This window comes from Phascolarctos cinereus, unplaced genomic scaffold (assembly GCF_003287225.1).
Source record: "Phascolarctos cinereus isolate Bilbo 61053 unplaced genomic scaffold, phaCin_HiC Scaffold_4;HRSCAF=312, whole genome shotgun sequence".
In the NCBI taxonomy this organism is placed as follows: domain Eukaryota; kingdom Metazoa; phylum Chordata; class Mammalia; order Diprotodontia; family Phascolarctidae; genus Phascolarctos; species Phascolarctos cinereus.
The window spans coordinates 161,094,425-161,122,348 of NW_027555847.1; the positions used below are offsets into that span (position 1 = coordinate 161,094,425).

Genomic DNA, 27,924 nt, shown 5'->3' on the forward strand with positions numbered 1-27,924 from the left:
TATATGTGTCAGCACAAACATGTCACATGTTTTGGAGGGTGAGGGCAATAAGAGTAAGTGACTTGCCCAGGGTCACATACCTATTAAGTGTCTGAGGTTGGATTTGAACTCAGGTCCTCCTGATTGTAGGGTACATGCTGTATTCACTGCACCATCTAGCTGCCCCTTTCAAAGACTCTTAAGTTAGAGACAAGTTACTCCATACATTGGTGTAGGGGGGCAGGGAGTTTCCATACCAAGAATTCCCCGTACCAAATAAAAACACAGATAGATCCAAACAAACACAATAAAAGACTTGCCTCATAGGGTTATTGTGAGGCTAAATTAAGGTCTTGTATGTCAAATGCTTTGCAAACCTTAATTCATTAAAACATTTGTTGATTGTTTACTATATTGCTAGCCATATGCTAGGCATTGGCGTCACAAAGACAACAAGGAAATTGTCTGTCCTCAAAGACCTTACATTCTACTGGGGATTAAATGACATGCGCACAGAGCTACAGTAGAAAGAGCCCTGAATTTGGAAGCAGAGGACCTGAGTTCAAATCCTGTCTCTGCCACTTATGTATGTATGTATGTATGTATAGGGTCTAAATCTGTGAAGTCCCTGGAATCAGGGGAACCTCCCAGCAATGCAAATCATAATTGCTCTGCAGCTTACAGTCTTGGGGGGGCCCCTAGGCATTTAGGGGTTATGTGGCTGGCCTGAGGCCACTCAGGCTTAGGCAGTACTTGAACCCATTTTCCAGAATTAGTTATATCTTGCTTCCTTTCTGACAAAATATAAACAGAATAAATAAAAAGACAACTTTGGGGTTGGGGTGGGGAATGCTCAAAATTTGGGGGAATCAAGAAAAGCCTTCTGTAGGAAATAGCCTTAGAGCACCATATTAATAATCAATCAGTCATCATTATTATTACCTAATTAGCTAGATGTCACATGGATAGAGCGCTGGACTTGGAGTCAAGGAAACGTAAGTTCAAATACTGCCTTGGATCCTTACTAACTGTGTGATCTCCAAATCTCTCAACCTGAGGCTGGGGCTAGGGGCAGTTTCCTCACCTGCAAAATGAGGACAGTTACAGCATTTTCTTACCAAGGTTGTTATAAAGAGCAAATGAAATTACATATGTAAAGTGTTTTGCAAACATTAACTCTAACTGCAACTTGTTTTGTGGCTAGGTGATATGTTGATGAGCCATTACAAAAGACAGTAATTGAAGGGAAATGCAGGGAATTGGGGTGGGGAGGTTCCTAGGCTGCACTCCTCAGATTCCAGTCAGTATCCCATCTGACTAGCAGCAATGTAAATTACCAGAGGGGAATGTGGGGAACCTTCTTTTGAGGGTACTAACCATAGTTTGTCACTGGAAATATTTTGGGGTAAGGCTTATGCTATCCCTCACATCAGAATACATAAGCAAGCTTTTACTTTTTCTACTTCCAAGGCAGGCTCCTCAGTCCTTGGCTGGAATTTAATCAGGAAGAAAGATGGGGTGGAGTCAGATGAAAGAAAGGAGGACTAAGGGTAAACCAGTGAAAGTTTCTGAGTAAAGCCAGAAGTGGTAATGTCTGAGGATAAGCCTTCCTGACTAAAGGGAGTTAGTCTTCTATCTCAAATCCTTAACCAGTAGAATATGATGATTAGAAAGCAAACTGTTCTATTCTAGGCTGGGAAGTAGGTGAGGCTGGGTGAAAACTAACTCTGTTCCATTCCTATCAAGAAGGAAAGGCTAGGATGAATCACCAGAGCCTACTCTTTTGTCTTGTTTAACAGATCAGCCTAGATGAAGTAAATAAACACTCCCAAGAATTGAAAAATCAGCAGGATCAGGTGAAAAATCTTCAGCTTGACATGGTGAGATCCTATTTCTAGGACAATTTTCCTTACCTCCTTTCCAGACTCCCCTCCACAACCAAAGGGCCTTTTTGTTTTTCCTACTTGTGGCAAAGAAGAAAAGAAAACCCCCTACAGACCTAAAGAGGTGGGGTGTAGGGTGGAAGGTCTGGATAGATTCAGTTTTAGGAATGACAGTGTCTGTTATGAGCCTCTGAGTATACTACAGAGAAGACCCCACCATGGCTGCTGTACCTTACAGAACCCCTTCTCCCCAATCCTGTACAGGAAGATGTCAAGAATAAGCTTTGCTGCTTCCCTGATGGAAGTGACATCATGCAGTGGACCACCTTACATGATGCCATGTATTCCCAAGTGAGTGACTGGGACTTGGGACAGGGGTATGTGTTAGAAAGGGGAGCACAAGAGGATGTTAAGGGCTGGGAGGAAGATTAACTGGTATCAAATGGTATGAAATAATATATAGATTAGGCAAGGGCAGGGGTAGAAAGAAGACAAAGGTTGTTCCAGAACCAATAGGCCTTATTCTTTTCTACTTGTGGCAAGGAGGAAAAGAAAACTACCCAAAGGTCTGAGGAGGTGGAGTGTAGGGGGTGTGGGGTGTAAGGTATGGATAGATTCAAATCCAGGAATGACAATGTCTGCTGCAAACCCCTGAATAGACTACAAAGAAGGTGACTGCTGCATCTTATAGCATCCCTTCTCCCCAATCCTGTGCGGGAAGATGACCAGAATAAGCTTAGCCTCTCTCCTGATCAAAGTAATATTGCGCAGCACACCACCTTACAAGATGCCATGTATTGTCAAGTGAGTGAGTGGGACTTGGGACAGGGAGCAGAGCACAGTGGAGTGTTAAAGGCCAAGGGGAGGAAAAGTGACTGGCATCACATGGTATGAAATAAAACATAGATTAGGTAAGAACTGGGGTAGAAAGAAGACAAGGGCTGAGAACTAAATGGGAGGGACATGGTGGATTACAGCATTAGGGTTGAGAGGGATCCACTTGGGACCATTAATAAAGAGGAATAGAGAGTGACACTGGGGCCAGGCAAAGGAGAGGGCAAGGGCAATCAAGGTAAAGAAGTTGTCTGTCCCTGTCCCTTTTTTGTCCTGAAGCCCCAGCCTGGGTTCTGCCTAGCTCAGCTTCCTTCATGACAGATTTATTTCCCTCATCTTCTCTCTTCCTGGGTCTACTTTGCTCTACCCTGTGGTGCCACTATTATAGGCTGACATCAAAGAGACTTCTGAGAAGGCTGAGGCTAAGACCTCTGAAGTTACCCCTGAAGTTACCTCTGAAGTTACCCCTCAAGTTACACCAGAAGTTACCTCTGAAGAAGCTTCTAAAACTCTTAAAATTCCGAAAACTCCAAACACCAGAATCCCACCTGTCAAGACTGCCCAACCAAGATCAGATACTATGCCATCCCCTTTTGGTAAAGCCCTTGTTGCCAGGGGCATCACTGTTGGTCCAGAAACTGTTGCTTCCATGGGCATTGCCATTGATCCAGGCATCCTCACTGCCATGGGCATCACCACTGATCCACACATCCTTGCCACTATGGGCATCACTCCTATCCCAGGTGCTGGCTTGGGGACTGCTGGAGAGCCAGGTGCCACTGCTGCCTCTACCACTGGCCAATCATTCATTGGTCCATCATCCACTGGCCAGTCATCCACTGCAGGACCATCACTGGGTATTTCCCCAGACCTCAATTGGAATGCTTCATCTTTCCTTGCTGCTTTGGGCATCACCCCTAATGAAACCACTCTTGATGAACTGGGCCTTGACACTAATGCAGACAGCCTCACTGCTTTGGGTTCCACAGTTGATCCAGCCACCCTTGTTGCACTAGCAATCCTCACTGGCAAAGGCTTGCCCACCAAACTCCATCCCCCAGTTTCAGTTCCAACTTTGCCAGAGGTCCCAGGCACCGCTACTGAATCAAAAACCCTTGTTGTTCCAGAGAGTTCCACCAGCCTAGATGCCACCGCTGGTAAGGGCACCTCAGCGGCAGTAAGCTCCCCTCACTCCCCTGTCAAGTCTTCCTCTCAGGTGTCTGAAGGAATTGTATCCTCAACCAAGTCCCTTAAGCAGCTGCTGACAGGTCAACCTTTCAGTGCAGAAGGAAAAAGACTAATTGTAAAGAGGTTTATGGGAAGCTTGATCAATTTACCAACACAGTACAATAGCCTAAAGGAACAATTTGCCAAGTTGGAAGATGAGGTGCAGCAGCAGGCTAACTGTTTAGGTGAGTGCCAGTTCCAAGCTGGACTTGAAAGAGTCTCCCTTCCAGATTTCCTTCTCTCTCTATCTTCCTATGTCCTGCTCTCAAGAGCTATCCCTAATTTCTGCTTTTAGCAAATCTTCAGTTTCTAAGTTCTCATGGGCTCACACCCCAGCTAGACACTGAGATGAGCACACTGCAGGACAAGATAAATACTCTCCAGGAATCAGGACGAAAGGTTAGTGTCCCAATACAGAGGATACCCTCTGATAATATGATTCGGGGGTAGGGTAGGGTGGGGAATGCTTGACATATGGGAAAAATGCTTTTGCGGGGCTAATACGAATTTCCTGTTGGAGAGAGAAGTTGGGGCAGTCACCCAAAAGCAGCTTCCTTTGTATAGATAGTGCCTCTCCCTGTGTTGTCCCACAATATGATGAATATTGCCTTAGAATTAACTTCCTCAAAGCTGGTCTTATTCTGGTTTGGCAATTGTAGATTTGGGTAATTGTGGGTAAAGGTGAGGAGTTGAGAGCATTCCCTGTAGGCAGAAGCTTAACAAGAGGGAAGGAAGGTTGTTTGTCTCATATGCAGTCACCCTTTTAAGAAGGTAAAGGTGAAGGGGATAATAGAAGGAGGGAGAGATAGAAGAGAGGGCAGACTAGGGGAAAGGGTATTCAGAATGCATGTCATCTTGGGGTGGGGGGAGGGGCGAGATGGGGTGAAAATTTGGAACTCAAAATCTTGTGGAAGTAAATGTTGAAAACTAAAAATAAATAAATCTATATATATAAAAAAAGAAGAAGATAAAGGAGAGACAGTACGGGGGGGGGTATATTGGGGGGGCAGTATTTTCCCAGGATGTACTTGACACTGAATACACAAGTGCAAGGGGAAGGGACTTTAGAGAGTGGACATTTCAATTCCTTCATTTTTTATAGGGAAGGAAAAAAAGTATAGAGATAGTAAATTACTTACTCAAGATCACAGTACCAAAAAGTCACAGAGTAGAAACTCTATGAAGAAGAAAGAGAAGAGCAAAGAGAAGGGGGAGGAGGAGGAAAAACCAGACTTCTTAACCCTCTATCAGTGTTTTTTCCACTCCATAACACCCTGGACATATGACACAGAATTTCTCTCTCTCTCTCTCTCTCTCTCTCTCTCTCTCTCTCTCTCTCTCAGAATAAGACTTATGAGCAGCATTTGGAAAAGGTGCAGGAACACTGTAACCTGTTGGAAAAGGTCACTGAAACTCTGCAGGATAAAATGGAGGATATCAAGGTGAAATGGGGTTCTGGGAGGAGGTAGGTGGGAGGAGAGAGCAAGTCCCCATTTGATTCTATCAGATTGTCCTCAAGAACTTTTGGTTCTGAGGAGCTCAGAAACCTCACATCCCACCCCCACCCCACCCCCTGCAACTCTTCTTCCTCACTTAGAGGTAGCTTAGGAAGAGAACATTGAAATAAGAACATAGAACATTTAATTCTACTCTAAGTTCTGCTTTTTGGAGGACCGTATCCCTTTCCTACTTAGCTCCTCAGTTTCTCAGTTTATGTAAAGAGAAAACTAACACAAGAAGGATATCTGACGCTGTTTTATGACATCTGCTATATGTAAAGGTGAAGTACAATTTAACCGTTTAAAACAGACAGCCTTCAAATTAGGCAGTTCCCTAGGTGGCACAGTGGGGAGAGTACCAGACCAAGAGTCAGGAAGACTCATCTTCCTGAGTTCAAATCTGGCTGCAGGCCTTACTAGCTGTGTGACCCTGGGCAAGTCACTTCACCCTGTTTGTCTCAGTTTCCTCATCTGTAAAATGAACTAGAGAAGGAAATGACAAACCACTCCAGTATCTCTGACAAGAAAACCCCAGTGGGGTCATGAAGAGTGGGACACAACTGAAACAAATGAACCACAACTAAATGAGACTGGCTTTAAGCAGAACACAAAGGACTTCCTATTTAATTGGGCTTATCCAAGATGCTACTGTACTAATTTGTTCTCATGACTTGTCTAGGCAGAGCTGTGACTCATCCTCAAAGGTCCAAAGCCCAGATGTGAGCAAGTGCTATTTGGGGTGGGAGTTGGGGGGTTGAAGAGGGGGAGCCAGACCATCTGAGAGGAAACTACCTTGTTTTAAAGCATAAACAGCCTTCACAGAAGTAACCTACCTAGAAAAGCTTGGTATAGCGGAACGATCATTGGCTTTGGAGTCAGAAGACCTACCAGTGACATTTATTACATGGGTAACCTTGAGTAAGTCCTTTCACCTCCCTGGGCTTCAGTTTCCTCATCTATAAAATGAAGGAATTAGACTAGATGATCTCTGAGATTCCTTCTTGTTGTAAAGTTATGATCCTGTGATTTTTCCCTAGGAAGCTTTGATCTAATGGACTTATTCTAGAAAGAATTCAGAAAATATACACACCCTTCCAGGGCTTTGGTTCATCCATAGTGATGTGCAACTTGGCAAATTATATGATGAGTTCCTCTCTAACCCCACCACCACCATTTTCATATGAAATCAGGTTGAAATAAATAATGGCAGTCATGGGGGCAGAAAAGAAGCCAATAATCACAGCCCAAAGAAGCTCTATAGATGTCAGGACATGGGCAGTATGGATTGTCATTGTTTACCCAGAGTCATAGTTACTCATTGCATTGACCAAAGTTCTTAAGTCTTTCAAAGTTTTGTCTTTAGAGTGTTGTTGTTGTTGTATAAATTATTCTCCTGGTTCTGTTCACTCCACATGTGATCATAAAAGTCTTCCCAGGTTTCTCTGAAATTGCTGCACCTTTCATAATTTCTTATACACAGTAATATTTAGTTATATTCATGTACCATAATTTGTTCATTTGTTCATCAATTTCCCAATTGATGGGCACTTCCTTATTCTCTAGTTCTTTGATACTATAGAAAGTTTATTGTGGAAATTATCAGTGAACTTCTACTCTCTGGCCCAAATCTTATTGCAATAGTTATTGATACTGAACACCTAAAACCAGGATTTTCCTCTCAGGTTACAGTATCCCTGACAACCATTTCCATTGGTGACAACTTCTCCACTCCCAGTGACTCTTTTCAGAACTGGAATGAAGAGCTTAACATACTCCTTGCTGTTCACTACTATTTCCAGCTTTTACTCTATCACCATCATTTGACTCCTTTGAATTTCATTCCTTTTAAAGATACCACCCTGCCCCCACCCTTGCCTCAATCATTTACTAGCCTCCAGAACACCAGTATGCCTTTCTTAATACACTTATTCATTCAACATTCATTAAGCAAGTATGATGTGTAAAACACTTCTGGCCACTGAGGAAGATACAAAGATTAAAGCATAATTCTAGCCCTTGTGGAGCTTACATTCTAATAAGAAGCATTTGACATATTCTGATGTAATTATGATACCAAATAATATATGAGAAAAGCATAAGAGTTCCAAGCAAAGTATTATATGAAGTGTTGGAGTAGGATTGTTATCAACTTAGAGGATCAGGGAAGACTTCATGAAGGTCATGACTTTAAGCCAACCCTTAAAGGACTAGCAGGATTTTAGTAAAGAGAGGGTTTGGAAAGGTATTCCATAACCTTTGCTACTCCTCAGAGGCAGGAAAAAAGGAAGGAATAGAATCTAGCTTCCCAAATTGTATTCTCTGACATTACCAAAATACTCAGAATCATCAATAGGTTTCGATTTTGGTAGCTACAAAACTAACTGGGGCAAGTTGCTAGCAAGTTAAGAATGCTTCACTATGACTATCTAAGACCAAATGGTGCCTTGACTGACCCAGGTCACTTCTTTTTTTTTAATTAATTTTTTTCAATGAAAATTCACTTTTTCTTCCTCCTTCCTCAACCCTCACCCCAACTGAGAAAGAAAAACAAACCCTCTGTTACAAATATGTATAGTCAAGTAAAACAAATTCCCAAATTGGCCATCTCCCCAAAAAAAGTCTCAATCTGCACTCCAAGTTGAGAAGATTAAATTGATTCTGTGCCATTTTTATTGATCCTATTTACAGTTAATTGATTTTTTCCTATAACTGCCTAAGTCGCAGTTGTTTCTGAACTTAGTTCAGAAATTCAGCTGGCCTGTAATGAGTTAAATTTAGAAATCCAGTTATCTTTTTAATCATGCCTCAGCTAGTAACCAATCATGTTGTCCACAGCCCCATAATGTTGCCAACCCTATAACCAATTGTATTCTTTCCTTGCCTATGAAGTCCACTTCCTCTTTGTTTTGTATTCCCTCAAAACTATAAAAGGGGAGCTGCCTTCTGCTGGAGGGCTTTGCTTTAAACTGAGGCAGCTATTGACCTGCTTTATTAACAGGTAGCACCCTTAACTGGAGGAAAAGAATACTTGTACTTATCCAGGGTAGCATATGATGTAGGCATAAGATCTGGCCAAGTGCTCTAGGAAAATCTGAGGAGGGAAAGAAGTAGGGAAGGAACTCAAGGGAAAGCTTCACAAAAGAGGTATGTTTGAGTTGTCTTGAAGAAAAGGATTTTGAAAATTGGGAGGGTAGGATGTGAAAATGAGGTAGGAATGCATTGCAGATGTAGAGTATTGCATGAGAAAATCTTGAGAGGCCATCCAAGAGGAGAGGGTAGGTCTCAGTGTTAAATGTTGACTTAGAAAAGAGGAAAGAAAGAGCCCCAAGGTTTTGTCCTAAGCCTTTCTACCTTTTCTCTCTCTACTCTCTTTCTTCACAACCTCATTGGCTACCGTGACTCAATTATCATCTTTATTCCAATGACTCCCAGATCTATATGACCAGCTCTATTCTCTCTCCTGACACCCAGGCCATTATTACCAGCTACTTAGTGGACATTTTTAACAAAGTCCTGAAAGCATCTCCAACTCAACACATCCAAAATAGAACATTTTATATCACCTCCAAACCCCACTATCTTCTGAATTTCCCTATTTCTGCCTTGGGTGCCACCATCTTTTCAGTCATAAGGCAGGTTCACTACCTTATGTCCTCCTTGACTCTTCACTGTTCCTCAACACATACACCCAACCAGTTCACAAATCTTGTCATTTCTGCCTTCCTATGTCATGCATCAGTCCTCTTCTCTTTGCTCATAGCCGCCGTTCTAGTTCAGATATTCCTCTCCTCACTACTGGACTTATAATCGCCTTCTGATTGACTTCCCCACCTCAGATCTTTCTCCTCTCCAACCCACTCACCACACAGCTGCCAAAGTGAAAAGTGATTTTCCTAAAGAGTAAATCTGACTGTATGACTTCCCCAACTCAGATAACTCCAGTAGCACCCTAATATCCCTGGGATCAAATAGCAACTTCTTTGTTTGGCGTTTAAAACCCATCTGAAATTGGCCTTTATCTGCCTCCCAGTTTTATTACACATTACTCCCCTCCATATATTTACAGTGAAGCCAGATTGCTTCTCTTGCTGTTCCCTATACATGGCTCTCCATCCTCAGCCTTTAGAATGTGTTTCTTCCTCACTTCCTCCTCTTGGAATGCTTGGTTTCCTTCAAGGCTCAGCTCAAGGATCACCTTCTGCATGAGGCCTTTCCTGGTCCCTCTGGTTGCTAGTGCTTTCTTCCCTAAGGTTATCAATTCATATCAATTTCATATGTGTTTTGTATGTGCCTATATGTATTCATGTTGTCTGCCTCCATAGAATGTAAGCTCCTTGAGAGCAGAAACTGTTTTGGTTTTGCCTTTGTATTTCCAGAGTTTAGCCCAGTGCCTGGCACTTAACACTGGCATTTCCTCAAGCTATTTTGCTCCTTTTTGCCAAAAAAACAAAAAAACAAACAAGCAAACAAAAAACTCCTTGAAATTACATAATCAAACAAGTTTTTATTAAGCACATTGAAAGTTTGGTTTTTCCCCCCCCAAGGATAGAGGAGGCTTGGGCACATTTGTAAGTAGCATGGAAGGAACCAGTAATTAGAAAGAGATTGAGGATTAGAGAAAAAGGAAAAATGATTAATGAGGCAATCTCCTGAAGGAGGCAAGAGGTGATATAATCAGACATAAGAGGAGGGGCTATAGTTGCAGGAGGAGAGCCTCCTCCTCCTCTGAAGTTATGGTGAAGTGTAGAGGAAGGGAGATTAATAAATTTATGATGAATGGCCTCACTTTCAAAAGTAAAATATTAGATGAAGTCATCTGCTAAGAAAAGATTAGCCAAAGAATGAAATTGAGGTCTTGAGGATAGAGAAGGAAGGACAGCTAGATCATAAAAAGATTGCTCTAAAAGCATCAAAGGCTCGGCTTAGTTTAGATAATATGAATTTGTAGTAAACTCAGCAAGAATGGTTGCATGATTTCATCTAGCACTTTTCAGTATATCTTGAGTAAAAGCCGAAGAGATGGATACTGAGGGTGATCCAGGCTTGAGGATTAGGTCATAAACAGAAAAAGGACCAGAGGGCAAGGGATTCAAGGATAGAGAAAAATGTCTCATTTAACAGAAAGGGAGGGAGGGAAGGAAAGGAGTAAGGGGAAGGAACTGATGTCAGTGTAGGTAATGGACTGAAAGAAGAGAGATTTAGATGAAAGAGGTGTGGGTGAAGAGCAGGCGCAATTGGAGTGAGGCAGTGGGAAAGATAGAAGAACAAGAGATCTTGATCAGAGAGGAGATTTTGAGAATTCAAGATCTTGGAGGGAGAACCATTTTGACTGAGTCTGAAGTGTGACTAACTCTGTATGTGTCTGAAGTATAATAGAAAGAGCAGGTTCATTTGGAGTGTGGGGTGTTGATAAACTAGGAAGTCAGGGCTTTCAAGCTAATATCAGGAGGAGGAGAGGGATGGATAAGAAGACTGGGAGACAGGTATTGAATTTATTGTGGAAAGAGAGGCCTGACATGGAGCAACAAGGATGCTGACTGGGTGGTATAGTTGTATTGGGTGAATGTCCAAGAATGACAGGTTGTTGAGTGATTGTTGTCATGGGAGGATCTGGAACTGGTCGTGGGAAACCCGGAGTATGCTGACTCTTTCTCCTGGCCCTGTGTGTTAGTATGCATGAGAGAAGGAGCAGCCAAAGACATGTCCTCAAAGGGAAACCAGGTTTTCAGCGAGCAGTGAGTACTATAAAATGGAAAGGGCATGAAAGAGACCCTAGGATGAAGGGAAGGAGTGGGAATAAGGAGATCAGACAACTGGAGCACTGGTGCTTGTTGCTACAGGAGAGCGGGGGTCCTGGTCACACTTCCAGTGCCAAGAGGAGCACTAGCACTTGCAGTTGCAGAAGAGCAGGGACCCTTCCTGGATAAAGACCAGAGTGGAGACCAGGAAAGCAGTGACCATGCCTTTCCCCAGATCACACCCCGGAAGCACCAAAAATTTGCGTACCTCCAGAACTAGCTGTGAAAACAGTAGCACAAAAAAAGTCTGAAATTTGAGAAAGGGCTTCTGAATGCCAAGGCCTGACAGGCAAAGCCTGACTTTAATGTAAAGTTCAAAGACAAGAAATAGGCTAGAAAAATGAGCAAGCAACAGCAACAAAAAGAGCTTGCCATAAAAAGCTCTGTGGTGGCATGGAAGACCAAGATGCAAACTCAGAAGAACACCATATTAAAACAGCTTCAACCAAAGCCTCAGAGAAAAATGCTGATTGGACACAAGCCCAATAAGGATGCCTAGAAGAGTTAAAGACATAAGAGTGGTAAGGGGAAAAAATGGGAAAAAATGAATGATGCAAGGAAATTATGAAAAGAGTATTAATAGCTTGGCAAAAGAGGCACAGGGCAGCTAGGTGGTACAGTGGACAGAATGGTAGGCCTGGAATGAGAAACTCATCTTCCTGACTTTAAATTTGGCTTCAGACACAGACTAGGTAACCCTGGACAAGTCACTTAATCTTTGCCTCGTTTTCCTCATCTGTAAAATCATCTGGAGAAGGAAATGGCAAATCACTTTAGTATCTCTGCCAGGAAAACCCCAAATGGGTCACAGAGAGTTGGACATGACTGAAAAATGACTTAACAACATCAAAAGAGACATTAAAAAATACTAAAGAAAATAACACCTTAAAAAACAGAATTGGTCTAATGGCAAAAGAGGCACAAAAATTCACTGAAGAAAAGAACTCCTTAGAAAGCAGAATTGGCCAGATGGAAAAAGAGGTACAAAACCTCATTGAAGAAAATAATTACTTAAAAAATTAGAATTGAGCAACTCGAAGCTAATGACTTGACGAGACATCAAAAAACAATAAAACAAAATCAAAAGAATGAAAAAAATAGAAGAAAATGTGAAATATTTTATTGGAAAACACCTGAGCTGGAAAATAGATTGCTGAGAGATAATTTAAGAATTATTGGACTACCTGAAAGCCATGGTGGAAAAAAAAAGAGCCTAGACATCATTTTTCAAGATATTATTGAAGAAAACTGCCCTATCTTAGATCCAGAGAGTAGTAAAATACAAATTGAAAGAATCCACCAATCACATCATTTTTTTTGTCCTTGCTTTTTTTTTCTGTAATATGGCTAATATGGAAATATGTTTTGCATGCTTTCACATGTATAATTAATATCATACTGCTTGCCTTCTCAGTGTATGGGAGAGGGCCAGAAAAAAGGGAGAGAATTTGGAACTCAAATTTTTTTAAAATGTTATAAATAATAAATATTTTTTAAAATTAAAAAAAAAGAAACCATCTTGCTTGTCATTTCTTACAGCACAATAACATTTCATCACATTCATCTACCATAATTTGTTCAACTATTTTCCAATTGATGGGCATCATCTGTTTCCAACTCTTTGCCACCACAAAAAGAGTTACTATAAATATTTTGTATGCATGAGCCCTTTTCCTTTTCTTTGATCTCTTTGGGGTATAGACCTACTAGAGCCATTGTTGTGCCACTGAGTTCTTGAAGCCTTTGTCAGCTCTTCACAGGTTGTATCTTGCTGAAGAGGCCTCAGTTATGGGCTCATCAGATGACTCATATACTTTCTGAGGACCAACCTAGGTAGGTACATTGAGGATCCTTTGCTGGTTAGGCTAGCCACTAGGGAGTGAATTCTTAGGCCACTGTGTTCCATAAAATAAAGAACACAAAGTAGCTCTTGGTGCTTTATGGCTCTCTTTTGCCGTCATAAGGTGATGGAGTAGCAGAAAAGGAAGCCCAGGATGATACCAGTCATGTAATCTTTAATCCATCTATGATATTAACTTCTCTGCTGGTGTTCTAAGTGTGAGATCCTTGTTCACTGGGCATACTGCTGGAGGCAATGGATTCAGAAGAAGTGGAAGATGTAAGGCCCCTTGGTGGTACCATAGTGCACAGAGCAATAGGACTGAGTCAGGAAGACCTGGGTCCAAATCTGACCTCAGACACTAGCTATTGTAACTCTGGGCATTGGAGGTAAGAGTACCTCCCAGGGTGGTTGTGAGGATCAAATGAGATAATATTTGTAAAAAAAAAAATGATTAGCATAGTACTTGGGACATAGTAAGCATATAAAATGCTTATTCCCATCCCCAAGATAAGGAAGCTGCAGCTCGATAGAAAGATGTTTCCTATTTGCTGCATTCTCCTCCCGACTGTGGGACGACTAGGTGCAGTGGATAGAGTGCTGGGCCTGCAGTCAGGAAGGCTCATCTTCCTGGGTTCAAACCTGGCCTCAGACACTTTCTGGCTGTATGACTTTGCGTAAGTCACAACCCTATTGGCCTCAGTTTCTTCATCTGTAAAATGAGCTGGAGAAGGAAATGGCAAATCACTCTAGTATTTTTGCCAAGAAAACCCTAATGGGGTCACAAAGAGTTAGGCACAATTGAACAATAACAACAATAATTTCTCAACTCTGCTTCTGACTCTCCAACCTTTGCCACCAATCTCAGTTGCCTTCTCACCCTAGAAGTTCCCTCTGTCCTAGTGGCCTTCTCAGTCTAGAACATCCCTCTACCTTCTGGCTCCCTTCTCCCCCTGGTGAATTCCTTCTGAAACTTCCATTTTGTTCAGACCTCCATCCTACATTCTTCTCTTGATTGACCATGGCTCCCCAGTGCTTTCCCATCCAATCTGTCTTCTTACTTCCCCTCCTCTCCCTTTTCAGTTCCCTTTTATATGTTGGCTTCCTCTATTAGAATGTAAGCTCCTTAAGAGAAAGAATTGTCTTTCCTTTGATTGTATTTGTAATACCCAGTGCCTAGCCCATAAGAAAGTACTTAATAAATACTTGTTGATTGACTTTTGTAGATAGCATTCTGATCTCATCAAGCCCCAAAACATTGCCTCCTACATGAGATCCCTAATCAAGCAGAACATTTCAGTTTAATCCAGAAGGCTGCTGATGAGGTATGCTTCCCACGTCTTGGCAGAGAAGTACTGGACTGCAAGTACAGAATGAGACATTTTCAGGCAGAGCCAATGTGTGGATTTGTTTTGAGTGATTATACGTATTTGTTACAAGGAAAAGCATTAGTTTGTTGGTTTTTTTTGAGGGGGAGAATTATGGAGATGAGTCAGGGGAGGGGTTAATGACAGTTGTATCAAAAAAAAAGAAGAAAAAGAAAGAAAAGTTGTCAGTGGAGCAAAAAGGAAAAAAACTCAAGAAAGTGGAAGGAAATTCAGAAGGAGACAGAGCAATGTTGGAACTAGCATATTAAATTTAATATATACTTTTAAAAAGCTATACATTATAGCATCATATATAATTCTCTTTTTTATATGAGGAAATGTTTATTGATGTTTGTCAAGTTCATAATAATAAAAAAATTAATGAAAGACTTCAGCTTAACTATGTACAAACAAAAAGCCACAAGGATGAAGAAGAATGGCTATTATCAACTCTGATATGAAGTTGAATTGCAAGCCCATAGAAATGTCCAAGTACACAAACCTTGGTCAGACATTGCAGATAAACAATGAAGTAGGCCCATAATTGAATGGGAGGAAGAGAGTGGGCTGGATTACACTGGGTAAATTGCTCAGTGTTTTCAATAGTCCTAAGTGACTCCCTGAAACAAAATCCCATCTTTTTAACATTGGTATTCGTCTGGCGAAGCCACATGGCTATGAACCATAAAATAGGAATCAAAACTGAAGATAACTCAAAGGTCAATGGAGAGCCCCATGACTTTGTAATATTACAGATGACAAATTGCATGTACAAAGAGGTGCAAAAGATATCATCCAAGGGGTGTATAATTGGAAAATCAGTGTGGCTGGTCATGAATCAAAAGCACAACCTCTAGAAGAAGGCCTCTAATATGCCCAGTGGACTTCTTAAGGAAAATTTCTAGGATGACAGGGACAAGGATCACAAAAGATGAAAAGGCAGAAGGGCAATGGCAGTCTGCAACATTGGAGAGAATACCTGCATCAGTGAGATCCCAGATCCTTTGAAGTCTTTGTCGTTGTTGTTATTTTTCATAGTTGGAGTCATTGTATGTATTACTCTCATTCTGCCTTTTCTTCTCCACGTATTTCCTTGTATTCTTCACTCCTTATTATAGCAAAATAACAGTCTTGGGGCAGCTATGTGACACAGTGGATAGAGCACTGGCCCTGAAGTCAGAAGGTCCTGAGTTCAAGTGTGACTTCAGACACTTATTATCTGTGTGACCCTGAACAAGTCACTTAATCCCAACTCTCCCCTGCCCCTGAAAAACAAATGTCTAGTCTGTTTATATACCATAATATATTCAGCCATGCCCTAGTTAGTGGTCATGAATAGTTAGTCAATAAACATTTATTAAGTGCCTACCATTCTCCAGGCACTATGTTTAGTGCTAGGGATACAAAAGACAATCTCTGCCCTCAAGGAACTTAAAGTCTAATGAGAGGTAACAAGCAAACAAATATGTACAAACAGGTTAAATACAGGAACATTTTTGTATAACTGTGTCTTTTTTTTCATCCTATGAATAAACATTTAAGGCATCGAGTCAAAGGGTATGTGAACGGCTCTCATTGTATGTTATGCTGTTTTCCAAAAAAAAAAAAAATGAGACACCACTTGAAAGCTCTAACTGCAGTATAATTGTGTTCCTGATACCCTACGGCCCAGTCAGCATTTAATTTTATCATTTTAAAGTACCTTTGCCAGATTAATGAGTGTAAATAATTACTATTTTATTTTGTTAGCTATTATAGTTATTTTATTTGTACTTATCCAGTTATTACAGTCTGAATGTTTTTTCAGAAAGCTATTGACAATTTGTGTTTCATCTTTTGAGTACTGCCTGTTAATATTCTTTAACCTTTTATTTATTATGGAATGGATCTTTTGCATATATATTCTTATAAAGGAGAGAAGCACTGTGATAAAGTAGAGAGGGTGCTGAACTTGGAGAGGGTAAGACCTAACTGGGGTGTGCTAGCAAACATTTTAACAACAGGTTCTCCAAGGGGGGGATAAAAGGGTATGTGCAAGATTTTCTCCATCACTTTCTTAAGTCTAGACAATAACTCATGCGTTGAAAAACCTTAAAGCATTGGGTCAATTTCAGTTAATATTAATTTGTGGCTGTTATTTTTAGGCTTTGTATTTTAGATTTTTATCAGAAATATTTCTAGCACTTTTCCCCCAATCTGTTTTTCCTTTTCAGTGGAGATATATTTGTTATGTAAAAAAGTCTTTTATATATTTTTTTAGTATTTAATATTTTATTTTTCCCCAATTATATGTAAAAACAATTTTAATACTCATTTTTTTAAACATTTTGAGTTCCAAATTCTCTCCCTTCCTTCTCTTTCCCCCTCATTGAGAAAGCAAGCATTTTGATGTAGGCTGTACATGTGCAGTCATGCAAAACATATTTTCATGTTAGTCATATTGTGAAAGAAAACACAGACAAAAAAAAACAAGAAAAAAGCAAAAAAAGATATACTTCAATCTGCACTCAGACACCATCAGTTCTTTCTCTAGAGATGGATAGCATTTTTCATCATAAGTCCTTTGGAATTATCTTGGATCATTGTGTTGCTGAGAGTAGCTAAGTCACTCACAGTTGATCATTGTACACTATTGCTATTACTGTGTACAATGTTCTCCTGGCTCATTTCACTTTGCATCAGTTCATATAAGTCCTTCCAGGTTTTTCTGAGAGCATCCTGCTGGTCATTTCTTATAGTATTCCATCACAATCCTATACCAAAACTTGTCCAGTAATGCCCCAATTGATGGGCATCCCCTCAATTTCCAATTCTTTGCTGCCACAACCTATAAATGTTTTTATACAAATAAGTCCTTTTCCTTTTCCTTTTGTTTTTTTTTAATGTCTTTGGGATACAGACCTAATAGTGGTATTGCTGGATCAAAGGGTGTGCATGGTTTTATAGTTCTTTGGGCATATCTCAAATTGCTCTACAGAATAGTTGAATCAGTTCACAACTCTATTAACAATGCATTAGTGTCCCAGTTTTTCCATATCCCTTCTAACATTTGTCTTTTTCCTTTTCTATCATATTAACAAATATGATAGGTATGGAGTGGTACCTCAGAATGTTTTAATTTGCATTTCTCTAATAAATAGTGATTTAGAGCATTTTTTCATGTGACTATAGAGAGTATTGATTACTTCATCTGAAAACTAATTGTTCATATCCTTTGACCATTTATCAATTGGGGAGTAGCTCTTATTTTTATAAATTTGACTCAGTTCTCTATATATTTGAGAAATGAGGCCTTTATTGGAGAAACTTGCTGTAAAATATTTTTCGTAATTATGTTTATTGTGTATTTCTCTCCATCCTATTTTTCTCTTTATCCTTCTCTCTCTTTTTCCCCTGTCCATACTCAAAAGTGTTTTGCTTCTCACTATCCCCTCCAACTTACTCTCCCTTCTATTGTTTCCCCTCTTCTTTTACCTAATAACTTCCCCTCTTACTTTCCTGTGGGGTAAGACAGATTTTTATACCCAAGTGAGCGTGCATGTTATTTCTTTTTTGAGTCAGTTCTGATGAAAATAAGGTTTATGCACTCCCCTCCAACCCCCCCATCTTCCCCTCCACTGTAAAAACTCTTTTATTCCTCTTTAATGTCAGATAATTCTACCTCTCCCTTTCTGCTTCTCCCAGTACATTTCTCTTTCTCACCCCTTAATTTTATTTTTTTAGATAATCATCCTATCACATTCAACTCATACCCATGCCCTCTGTCTATGTAAACTCCTTCTAACTACCTTAATGAGGAAGTTTTTAGGAGTTACAAGTATGATTTTCCCACATAGGAATGTAAACAGTTTCACTTTATTGAATTCTTTATGATTTCTCATTCCTGTTTACCTTTTTATGCTCCTCTTGAATCTTGTATTTGAACGTCAAATTTTCTATTCAGCTCTGATCTTTTTATCAGGAATGCTTGAAAGCCTTTTACTTCATTGAATATCTATTTTTTTCTCCTGAAGGATTACACTCAGTTTTTCTGGGTAGGTGATTCTTGGTTATAATCCTGAATCCTTTGCCCTCTGGAATATAATGTTCTAAGCCCTCTAATCCTTCAATGTAAAAACTGCTAAATCTTGTGTTATCTTGACTATGACTCCATGATATTTTAATTGTTGCTTTCTGACTGCTTGCATATTTTCTCCTTGACCTGGGAGCTCTGGAATTTGGCTATAATATTGTTGGGAGTTTTCATTTTGAGAATTCTTTCAGAAGGTGATCAGTGGATTCTTTCCATTTCTATTTTACCCTTTGGTTCTATGATATCAGGGTAGTTTTCCTTGATAATTTCTGGAAAGATGATGTCTAAGCTCTCTTTTTGATCATGGCTTTCAGGTAGTCCAGTAATTCTTAAATGATCTCTCCTAGATCTGTTTTCCAGGTCAGTTATTTTTCCAATGAGATAGTTCCATTTTCTTCTATTTTTTCAGTCTTTTGATTTTGTTTTATTGTTTCTTGATGTCTCTTGGAGTTATAAGCTTCCACTTGTCCAATTCTAATCTTTATGGAATTATTTTCTTCAGTGAGCTTTTGTATCTCCCTTTCTCTTTGGCCAATTCTACTGTTTAAGGATTTCTTTTCTTTGGTAAATTTTTGTACCTCTTTTTCCATTTAGCCACTTTTGCTTTTTAAGATATTTTTCTCTTCATTGGATTCTTGTGCCTTTTTTTTTTTTAACAATTTGGACTATTTTGTTTTTTTAAGGTGTTATTTTCTTCAGTATTTTTTTTCTGCTTCCTTTACCAAGCTGTTGACTCTTTTTTCATGATTTTCTTGTATCACTATGAGCCCAAAGCATTGAAGCCACAAGTCATGCCAGACTTTTTAAAAAATAAGCTGCTTCTTTGATAGGTACACAGCTTCAGCCATCCCTGTGAAACAAAGGGGAAGGGGAAGGAAATAAGCATTTATTAAGTGCCTACTATATATGTGCCAGGCACCTCACAAAGGCAGTTAAAGGTTAAATGACTTGCCCAGAGTCACCTAGGTCGTAAATGTCTGAGACCAGATTTGAACTGAGGTCTTCCTGACTCCCGGGCCATGTTCTATACATTGTACTACCTAGGTACCTCTCGTGTGCCCCAGGTGTTAGCCTTTTCAACCACATGCAGATACTGTAATCAGCATCAGTAGCATCTATATTAGCTTTGTAGCATCTGTGAATTTAATGAGCATGCCAGCCATGCCTTTATCTAAGTCATTGATTCAGATGTTGTTTAGTCATTTTTTCTGTCACATCCAATACTTTGTGACCCCATTTGGGATTTTCCTGGCAAAGATACTGAAGTGTTTTGCAGTTTCCTTCTCCAGCTCATCTTACAGATTAGGAAACTCAGGCAAATAGGGTTAAATGACTTGCCCAGAGTCACACAGCTAATAAGTGTCTGAGGCCAGATTTGGACTCAAGAGGATGAATCTTCCTGGCTTCAGGCCTAACACTCTCCCACTGCACCACCTAGCTGCCCAAGTCACTGATAAAAATGTTAATAGCAAAAGACCAAGGATAGATCCCTGGGGTAGTCCAGGGGAGCCTTCTTGTCATATTGATGTTGAACCATTGACAAGTACTCTGAATCTAGTCATCCAACCAGTTATGAATCTATTTTAATTATAGTATCATTTAAACATATCTTTCCATCTTTTTTACTGAAAAATATAACACTTCATCAAATGCTTTGCTAAAATTCTAAATAAACTATACCCAAAATATTCCTTTTATCTAAAAGTTTAGTAATCCTATCACAAAAAAAAAAGAAGTTAATCTTTCATGACTTGTTCATGCTGGCTTCCTGTGATCACCACCGCCCTTCCTAGATATTTGCCAAGCACTTGATCTGCTCTAGAATATTACTAGGAATTATAATCTAACTAGACAATCTATAGCTTGTAGCTTCTGTTCTCTTCCCTTTTTTGGACGTCAGTACAATATTTGCACTTCTTCAGTCTTGAAGCATCTTTTCCACTTTCCATAATCTTTTAAATATCACTAAGAGTGGTTCAACAATCTCATCTGCCAGTCCTTTCAGGACTCAAGTATGTAATTAATCAGGGACTGGTGACTTGACTTCATCAAAGGCAGCCAGGTGCTCCCTTAGTATCTCCTTAGTTATCTTGGAGGGAAAGACCCTAGTTTAAAAAGGCCAGGGCTACCCCCTGCATCCTGGGCCATAACCAGTGATCCTGATCTATGCCTTGCCACTGGACTCTGGTGACTCTGGAGGAGAGAGTGAGGCTGATGACTGCACAGCCCTACCTCACTTAAATCCAATTCACTTGCAATTCAAGACATCATCTTCCTGATGTCATTGGTCCTCTTTGAGAACGAAGGATGAACAACAATAGTTATCTTAGTTATCAACTCTATAGTTTAAAATAATAGTCCTCTGACATTTCCAGAGTAAAGTTTATTTATTTACTTTTTGTATCTTTTTTTTTTTTGGTTGGGCAATGGGGGTTAAGTGATTCGCCCAGGGTCACACAGCTAGTAAGTGTTATGTTTCTGAGGCCGGATTTGAACTCAGGTTCTCCTGAATCCAGGGCCAGAGTAAAGTTTATTCTCCTTAGCAGGGAAAACAGAAACATGAGTGGAACAACTCTGCCTTTTGTCAGTTATCATCATCCCATCCATCTCAAGGAAAAGTCCTATCCCGTCTTGATTCTCCTTTCTCTCTCAATATAGCTAAACTATATGGCCCTGACAAAGCTGGTCCAAATTGTCTCCAGGAAGTTCAGTCCCCTTAAGCAACAATTCCTTAGGGACAACAAATTAGCTCTGAGGTCATCCTCAGGCCCAAAGCCTCTAGAAAGTCTAGACTTTGGGGATCCAAATAGAACCCTAGGCCTGCAACAGAAAACTTGGGGTTGTTGGGCAGAGGATGACCCAAAGATAGTCCATATCCAGAGCCACTACTGATCACGACAGCCCCTCAGGTCTCTTCTATTTAATTCTGAAATAATACAGCAATTTCTGATTTGTTGCTATGACTGGAACTTGTGTCAGAGTATTGGCCACTAAGTGTCATGGGTGATGTGGAACTATTTTAAACTCTCCTGGGGGGGTAAAGACAACTTTGTCGGACCTCTCCAAGAAGCAAGAGAATTGCAGGAAACACTTCCCATTGGGCAGCCAACAATGACTGAAGAACTTCTGACCTCTCTTGCCTCCTTGGCCAGAAATGTCCATTTCTCAGGATTGCTGTTTAGTGACCTGGGCTCAGGGAAAGAAATATAAAAGAGAAGAGACAGCTAGAAATTTGGGGGTCCAGTCATAAGGGCTTACCTAGGCAAGTACATGTTTCTGAGGCTCATGTTGCTGCCATGCTGGGGTGAGGGAAAGAAACACCAACCTTGCTGGAAGCCACATGGAGAGCTAGAAGAGTCTCCAAAGGCGTGTTCAAAAGAGAAAGGAGCCACCAAGAGGACTTTGTACACAATAACAGCCACTTTATACAATGACTAAGAATGTTAAACTGAACCCTTCTCAGCATTATGAGGATCTAAGACATCTCCAGAGGCCTCGGGATGGAAAATGCTGTCCACATCCAAAGAAAGAACTATGGAAGTCGAATCGCTATCACTTATTTTTACCTTCTGTTGAGTTTTGTTTCATCTTTCTGATGGTTCCTCCTATTGGTTTTAATTTTTACTTACAACTTCACTAATGTGAAAATATGTTTAATGGGTATGTAAATGTAAAGCCTATGTCAGATTGTGCACCGTCTTGGGGAGGGTGCGGGGGAGGAAAAGGGAGAAAAATTTTCAACTCAAAAGCATATAGAAGAAAAAAAAATTTAAAAAAATTTTTTTTTTAAAAAGAGAAAGGAGCCTTTCTCCTTGATTCTTGTATAGCCTACTGAATGGGCAATTCTTCCTGGCTTAGTCACCAATCATCTTTGACACAGTCCTTCCCACCCTTACTCCTCTCCCCATTTACAGGGCCAACAAAGCCAACCAGGAGCCATTTTGTCCCCTTGTCCTTTAGCAAGGAGCCAGATTGCCTACTCCATGGGGATCTCCCATGTTACAGAATGAATGAATGAATGAATGCCCTCTAGGCCCCTCATTCCCTTGACAGTAGCCAGGGCTGACTTACCACTCTGAGATTAGAGTTTCTATGAGAGTTTTTTTCTGTGCAAAATCATGGCAGGAAGTAGCTCTTCTTCCATATTTGTTACCCTTTTAGGTTTGCTTTTGGGATCTGGGGACCATGAGCCTTCTGAGTCCAAATCTTTAATAAGCAGACCCTCTAAAGTTTCACAAAAAGAATAACCTGCTCTTTTCTTTGAAATTAGGGCCTTAAAATAGTGGTGAAACAACTAGAAATGAGAAAGGTGGATAAAACTCGGATGGAAGAACAAATGAAAGAGGTAAGCAGGTGATGATACTCTGCCCACCAAGCCCACCCTACCCTACCTCCACACCATGAGGACTGTACCTAGAAAGAGAGGCAACCACACTATCTGGGTCTTACATAGGATGATGATAAAATCCAGGAGATGGGAGATAGAGGGTAGGTTGTCTTTTTTTTTTCCTCCAATATAGAAAGGTTGGAAGAAAATTATTTTTGTTATTTTGGTTTTTGTTTTTGTTTTTCCTTGAGTAGATTTAAACATCATTCATAACTAATGCAAACTAATTCTATACATTCCTTCATGGAAGGTTTATTTTAACATACTATCTGTTCTGGGACTAATCTGCCTTTTTAGCAAGTTAATGTTGGAAGTAGTTCCAGCAACCCCAAGACCCCCGTTTAAGAAGTACGAAGGGGTCTCAAGTGGAAAAAGTCTAAGAAGCCTTGGTTTGGAGTGAGTTTACTCTAATGAGCAAAGACAGTGCTGTGTCTGAGTTCTTTTTGTTTCCACTTCCCTTCCTTCAGGTTAGGGATCTCAATGTCCCATCTCCCATCCCCAGATCCCGAAGACATGGGAAGCAGAAATAAGCCTAGAGGTCTAACTTCACTGCAATCCAGTCTAGTCTTTCCCAACTGAAGAGCAGCAGGCTTTCTCTTCACTTTATTTGCCTTGAGGGTCTAAAGTTGTGAGAAAGAAGCTAGAAGGGTACTATAACCAATTTACCTAAAAGTGATTACTTAAAACCATTTACCTGATACTTCACTGAAGCCTGGAGTATTTTTTTGCATTATTGTTGATGTATTTTAGTGGCCTTTATTAAATGCCTGGTTTTGAGGTAAAGGAGCAATAAAGCATTTCTGCTTGGTCGTTGATACTTTTAAATTTCACCTGAATTTTGACCACTTAATGGACTTTTTAGCTAAAAAAAAAATTTTAAAACATTAAAAATATCAAAGCAGGAAATTCTACTCAATCCTTAACGTTCGGTTCAAAGAGGTATAAACTGATAAAACTAGGACATAAACAAAGTCAGAGCATAATCAGGCTGGCATTGGGCCGTAGTGGGGCAGTCAGAACTGGTTAAACAGGATCACAGTCAACAAATATAGTCAAGGTCAGGTAGGCAGGCATGGAATTCTGTGTGAGAGAAACCACTTTCAGGCAGTCTCATTCAGATAGGGGCTAGGTGTGGCTTTAGTGCAAGTTTTCTGCATGCTGATAATGTTCTGAGCAGCTTTTAAGTGCAAGAATCCTTAAAGTATTCAAAAGCAAGTAAGATGTTTCAAAAAACACAATTAATGAGGGGGCAGCTAGGTGGCCCAGTGGATAGAGCACCAGCCCTGGATTCAGGAGGATGTGAGTTCAAATCCGGCTTCAGACACATAACACTTACTAGCTGTGTGACCCTGGGCACGTCACTTAACCCCATTGCCTAACCAAAACAAACAAACAAACAAAATAATGAAGCAAAAGTGCTTAGGAGGCTAAGCAGTGTCTTATCACATAGATCCATATGTGGCTTGACAAGACAATATTCTATAAATTTGATAAGTGATGTTTATGTTAGAAACACTAGATAAATTTATTATTATGCAAACTGTTTTTTGGCAAATTGATTTTAGGGGATTTGATTTTCATCAAACATATCGTTACTCTACTAGCTTTAAGCAAAATAGCCTGGTCTATTTGCATGGCCCCTAATGGCTCTCTGAATTTGCACAGGCGATCTGGTTTGGGTTTTTTTTTTCCCCTTTGCTTTTTGAGTAACACTATGGTGGCTCCAAAAGCAGTATGTCCTAACTTTCAGGTTTCCTCACTACACTTTGCCAATTTGTGACTAGGAGGGTGGACTTGGTAGGGATTATGCTGAAGAGAAAAGTATGGATGTGTTTATTTATGTCTATGAGTGTATCAGTGTGTGCTATGTTGAGCCTGAGAGGGAAGGGGTGGATATAGAAAGACAGATGGCTGGACTGGTATGGGGTGAGAAAAGCAATTCAGTGTATTTTAAGAGTGTTTGTAGGTGTCCCACAAACTGCAACAAGTTGGAAAACATGGTTCAATCCCTTTAGCCTTAGTAAATGGGCCAAAGCAGACAACTTTCTTTCACTCTTTTCCACTACTGCACAACCTCTCTGACGTTTCACTCTCACCAGAAAGCAGATAAGAGTGCTCTGGCCTTCAAAGCAAGCCGGGCTGACTTGGAGTTCGCAACAGTTCAGTTACATGACATGATGCACGACATGCTGCAGAAGATATCTCTCCATGAACAGGACTGGCAGAAGGTGCTGGAGAAGCTTTTCCTTGATATGGACTCCAAGGTTAGGGACTTTTCCTTGGCGGGTGGGAGTGGGGGTGGGGGTGGGCAAACAAACCCTGTATATATCATCTAGGACCTCTAGTTTTAGCCCCAGGAGAAGCTGATATTGTGCCTTTCCCAGGCAGCTAACCAACTATGTGCCAGGAAAACTGGATTCTCTCCCCTCATCAGGCACTTATATCAGGAATTACAGGAGGCTAATAGCAACATCAGAGGCGGTAGGAGAAATTGGATCAGGGCTTAAAGAATGTGTTGGAGCCAGCCCAAACAGGCTGGGAAGAGCCGATTGTTCAATTTTTGTGTGTGAGCATCTTTGCACCTTGAAAATTGGCAAATCAGGACTTGATTTATTTTGTTGATTGACTAGACATAAGAAAGTGATAGAGAAAATATTAATAATGCAGATTAAACTTAAAAGTTTTGAACACCCTCCCCCACCCCCACCTCCCAAGCAGGTTCTTAAATATTTACTGCTGAAATTTACTGCTGGTTAGAGTGTTATAACAGCCATAAAAGCAGGGAGAACCCAAATTGTAGGCTCAGTCGTAACAGTAGGCACAGTGAAAAGAACACAGATACCACTTAATACTAGTGCCTTCCAATTGAAATTATCTCCAATTTATCCCGTATATATCCTGTTCGTGCATATTGTCTCCCATTAGAGTGTGAGCTCCTGGAGAACAGGGACTGTTACTTTGTATACCCAGCGCTTAGCACAGTGACTGGCACATAGTAGGAGCTTAATAAATGCTTATTGATTGACTAGGAGCAATAGAACTGGATTTGAGCACGGGCTTTGCTACTGACTAGTTGTATGACCTCTCATAAATAATGTCATCTCTGCTTCATTTTCCTCATCTGCAAACGGAGAGAATTGGCCTAGTTCAGGTCCTTTCTGATTCTGAAGTTCTATGAGTTATGACCCACCCCCACCCTGCCCCATTTTATAGCTGGAGAGGGCCTTAGAAGTCATCCAGTCTGACTTGATCATCTGACAGATGAGGAAAATGAAGCCCAGAGAAATGAAGCTTGGGGGCAGCTAGGCAGCACAGTGGATGGAGCATGGGCCCTGGAGTCAGGAGGACCTGAGTTCAAATTTGACTTCAGACCAAACACTTGACACTTACTAGCTGTGTGACCCTGGGCAAGTCACTTAACCCCAATTGCCTTAACAAAAAAAAAAGAAAAGAAAAAGAAATGAAGCTTGCAATAGTTCAGCTAAATGATATATTGTGGATGTGGAGCAGAAGATGTCAACAAATGAACACGACTGGGCAGAAGATGCTGGAGAAGTTTTTCTCCTCCCTTTCTCAAAAATCTCCAATGACTCCCTATCATCCTGGGGAGAAAACACAAACCTCTCAGCCTGGCGTCTAAAGGCCCTCCAAGTCTGGCTCCTCCTTACCTTTCCATAGTAATTTCATGTTCCTTAGTCCCCTTTATCCACTTTAAGTTCCAACTAAGTGAGACCACAAAGCAGTTCTCTAAATTTGACCTTCATGTTGGCTCCCACAGTGGCAGACTGCCCACCATATCTGCAGTGTCCATCACCCCTCAGACGCCTGGTCTTTTTTCAAGGCTCAGCTACATTGCTATCTCTTCTGTGAAGACCTCCCTGATTCAACTTTTCATTTTGAGAATGTTCTTTCCTTTGCAACTCCCATAGCACACACTTCTTCCTCCTTCAAATGACTTTGTTTGGACTTTCCTTTGCTACCCCATTGGGAGTGTAAGCTATTTGGAGGCCAGGAATGATCTGTCATTGTATCCTTAGAGCCTAGCAGAGGCCCTAGCAGATAAAGGGCATTTGATAAATGTCTGTTGAATTCAAATGACTTCCTCTGAGTCACATGCCAAATTAATGCCTTGCCCAGGTGCATGACATCTGACTACCAACGATCCTTTTGAGTTAAGCTTTGCTCTTTGTCCTCAGTCTTTCTTTAAATAGAGATAGATAATTCCTAGGAAGGGTATTGGAGTCAGTCCCTAATATCTTAGCATGAATTGGTTTATAGCCTCTCCTCCCTTATAGGAGGTGAGGAGAAGAGGAAAAATGAATGCAAACCAGGCTGAAATGTAATATGAAATAAAAGCAAGAATTATAAATACATGTATATTTAACAACAATAATAGCTGACATTTATATAGTGTTAACTGTGTGCCAAGCACTGTGCTAAGCCTTTTACAATCATTAACTCATTTGGTCCTCACAATAACCTTGGGAAATAGGTGCTGATTATTATCCTCATTTTACAGATGAGGAAACTGAAGCAAAAAGATGTAGTGACTTGCCCAGGGCCACACATCTAATAAAGGTGGAGAAGTGGATAGAGTGCCAGGCCTTAGAGTCAGGCAAACTCATTTTTCTGAGTTCAAATCTGGCCTGAGACATTTACTAGCTGTGTGACCCTGGGCAAGTCACTTAACCCTGTTTGCTTCAGTTTCCTCATCTGTAAAATGAGTTGGAGAAGGAAATGGGAAACTACTCTGGTATCTTTGCCAAGAAAACCCCAAATGGGAAGAGTCAGACATGACTGAAACAACTGAAAAACAATAACAACAGAACAACTAATAAGTGTTTGAGGCTGGACTTGAACTCAGGACTTCCTGACTCTAGGCTTAGCACTCTATCTACTTTATTCTGTGTATGTGAGTGTATTTAATCCTCAAAAGGGCAAAATACAATCTAAGAAAGACTCATTTTTGTCTTTGTGTCCCCAGTGTTTATGGAAGTTCCTGGAACACAGTAGATGCTTAATAAATGCTTGTTGATTA

The 27,924-nt window shown here is 40.5% G+C and overlaps 1 protein-coding gene across 1 annotated transcript in view; it reads left to right on the forward strand.

The window, feature by feature from the left end:
- Positions 1-27,924, forward strand: part of CUNH16orf96 (chromosome unknown C16orf96 homolog) — a 60,369-nt gene that overhangs the window by 17,180 nt on the left and 15,265 nt on the right. The window contains exons 3-9 of the mRNA XM_020978628.2: positions 1,779-1,859; positions 2,127-2,213; positions 3,085-4,108; positions 4,219-4,322; positions 5,267-5,365; positions 22,770-22,844; positions 24,986-25,150. Coding sequence (XP_020834287.1) covers positions 1,779-1,859; positions 2,127-2,213; positions 3,085-4,108; positions 4,219-4,322; positions 5,267-5,365; positions 22,770-22,844; positions 24,986-25,150 — 1,635 coding nt within the window. The remainder of the gene's footprint in view (positions 1-1,778; positions 1,860-2,126; positions 2,214-3,084; positions 4,109-4,218; positions 4,323-5,266; positions 5,366-22,769; positions 22,845-24,985; positions 25,151-27,924) is intronic.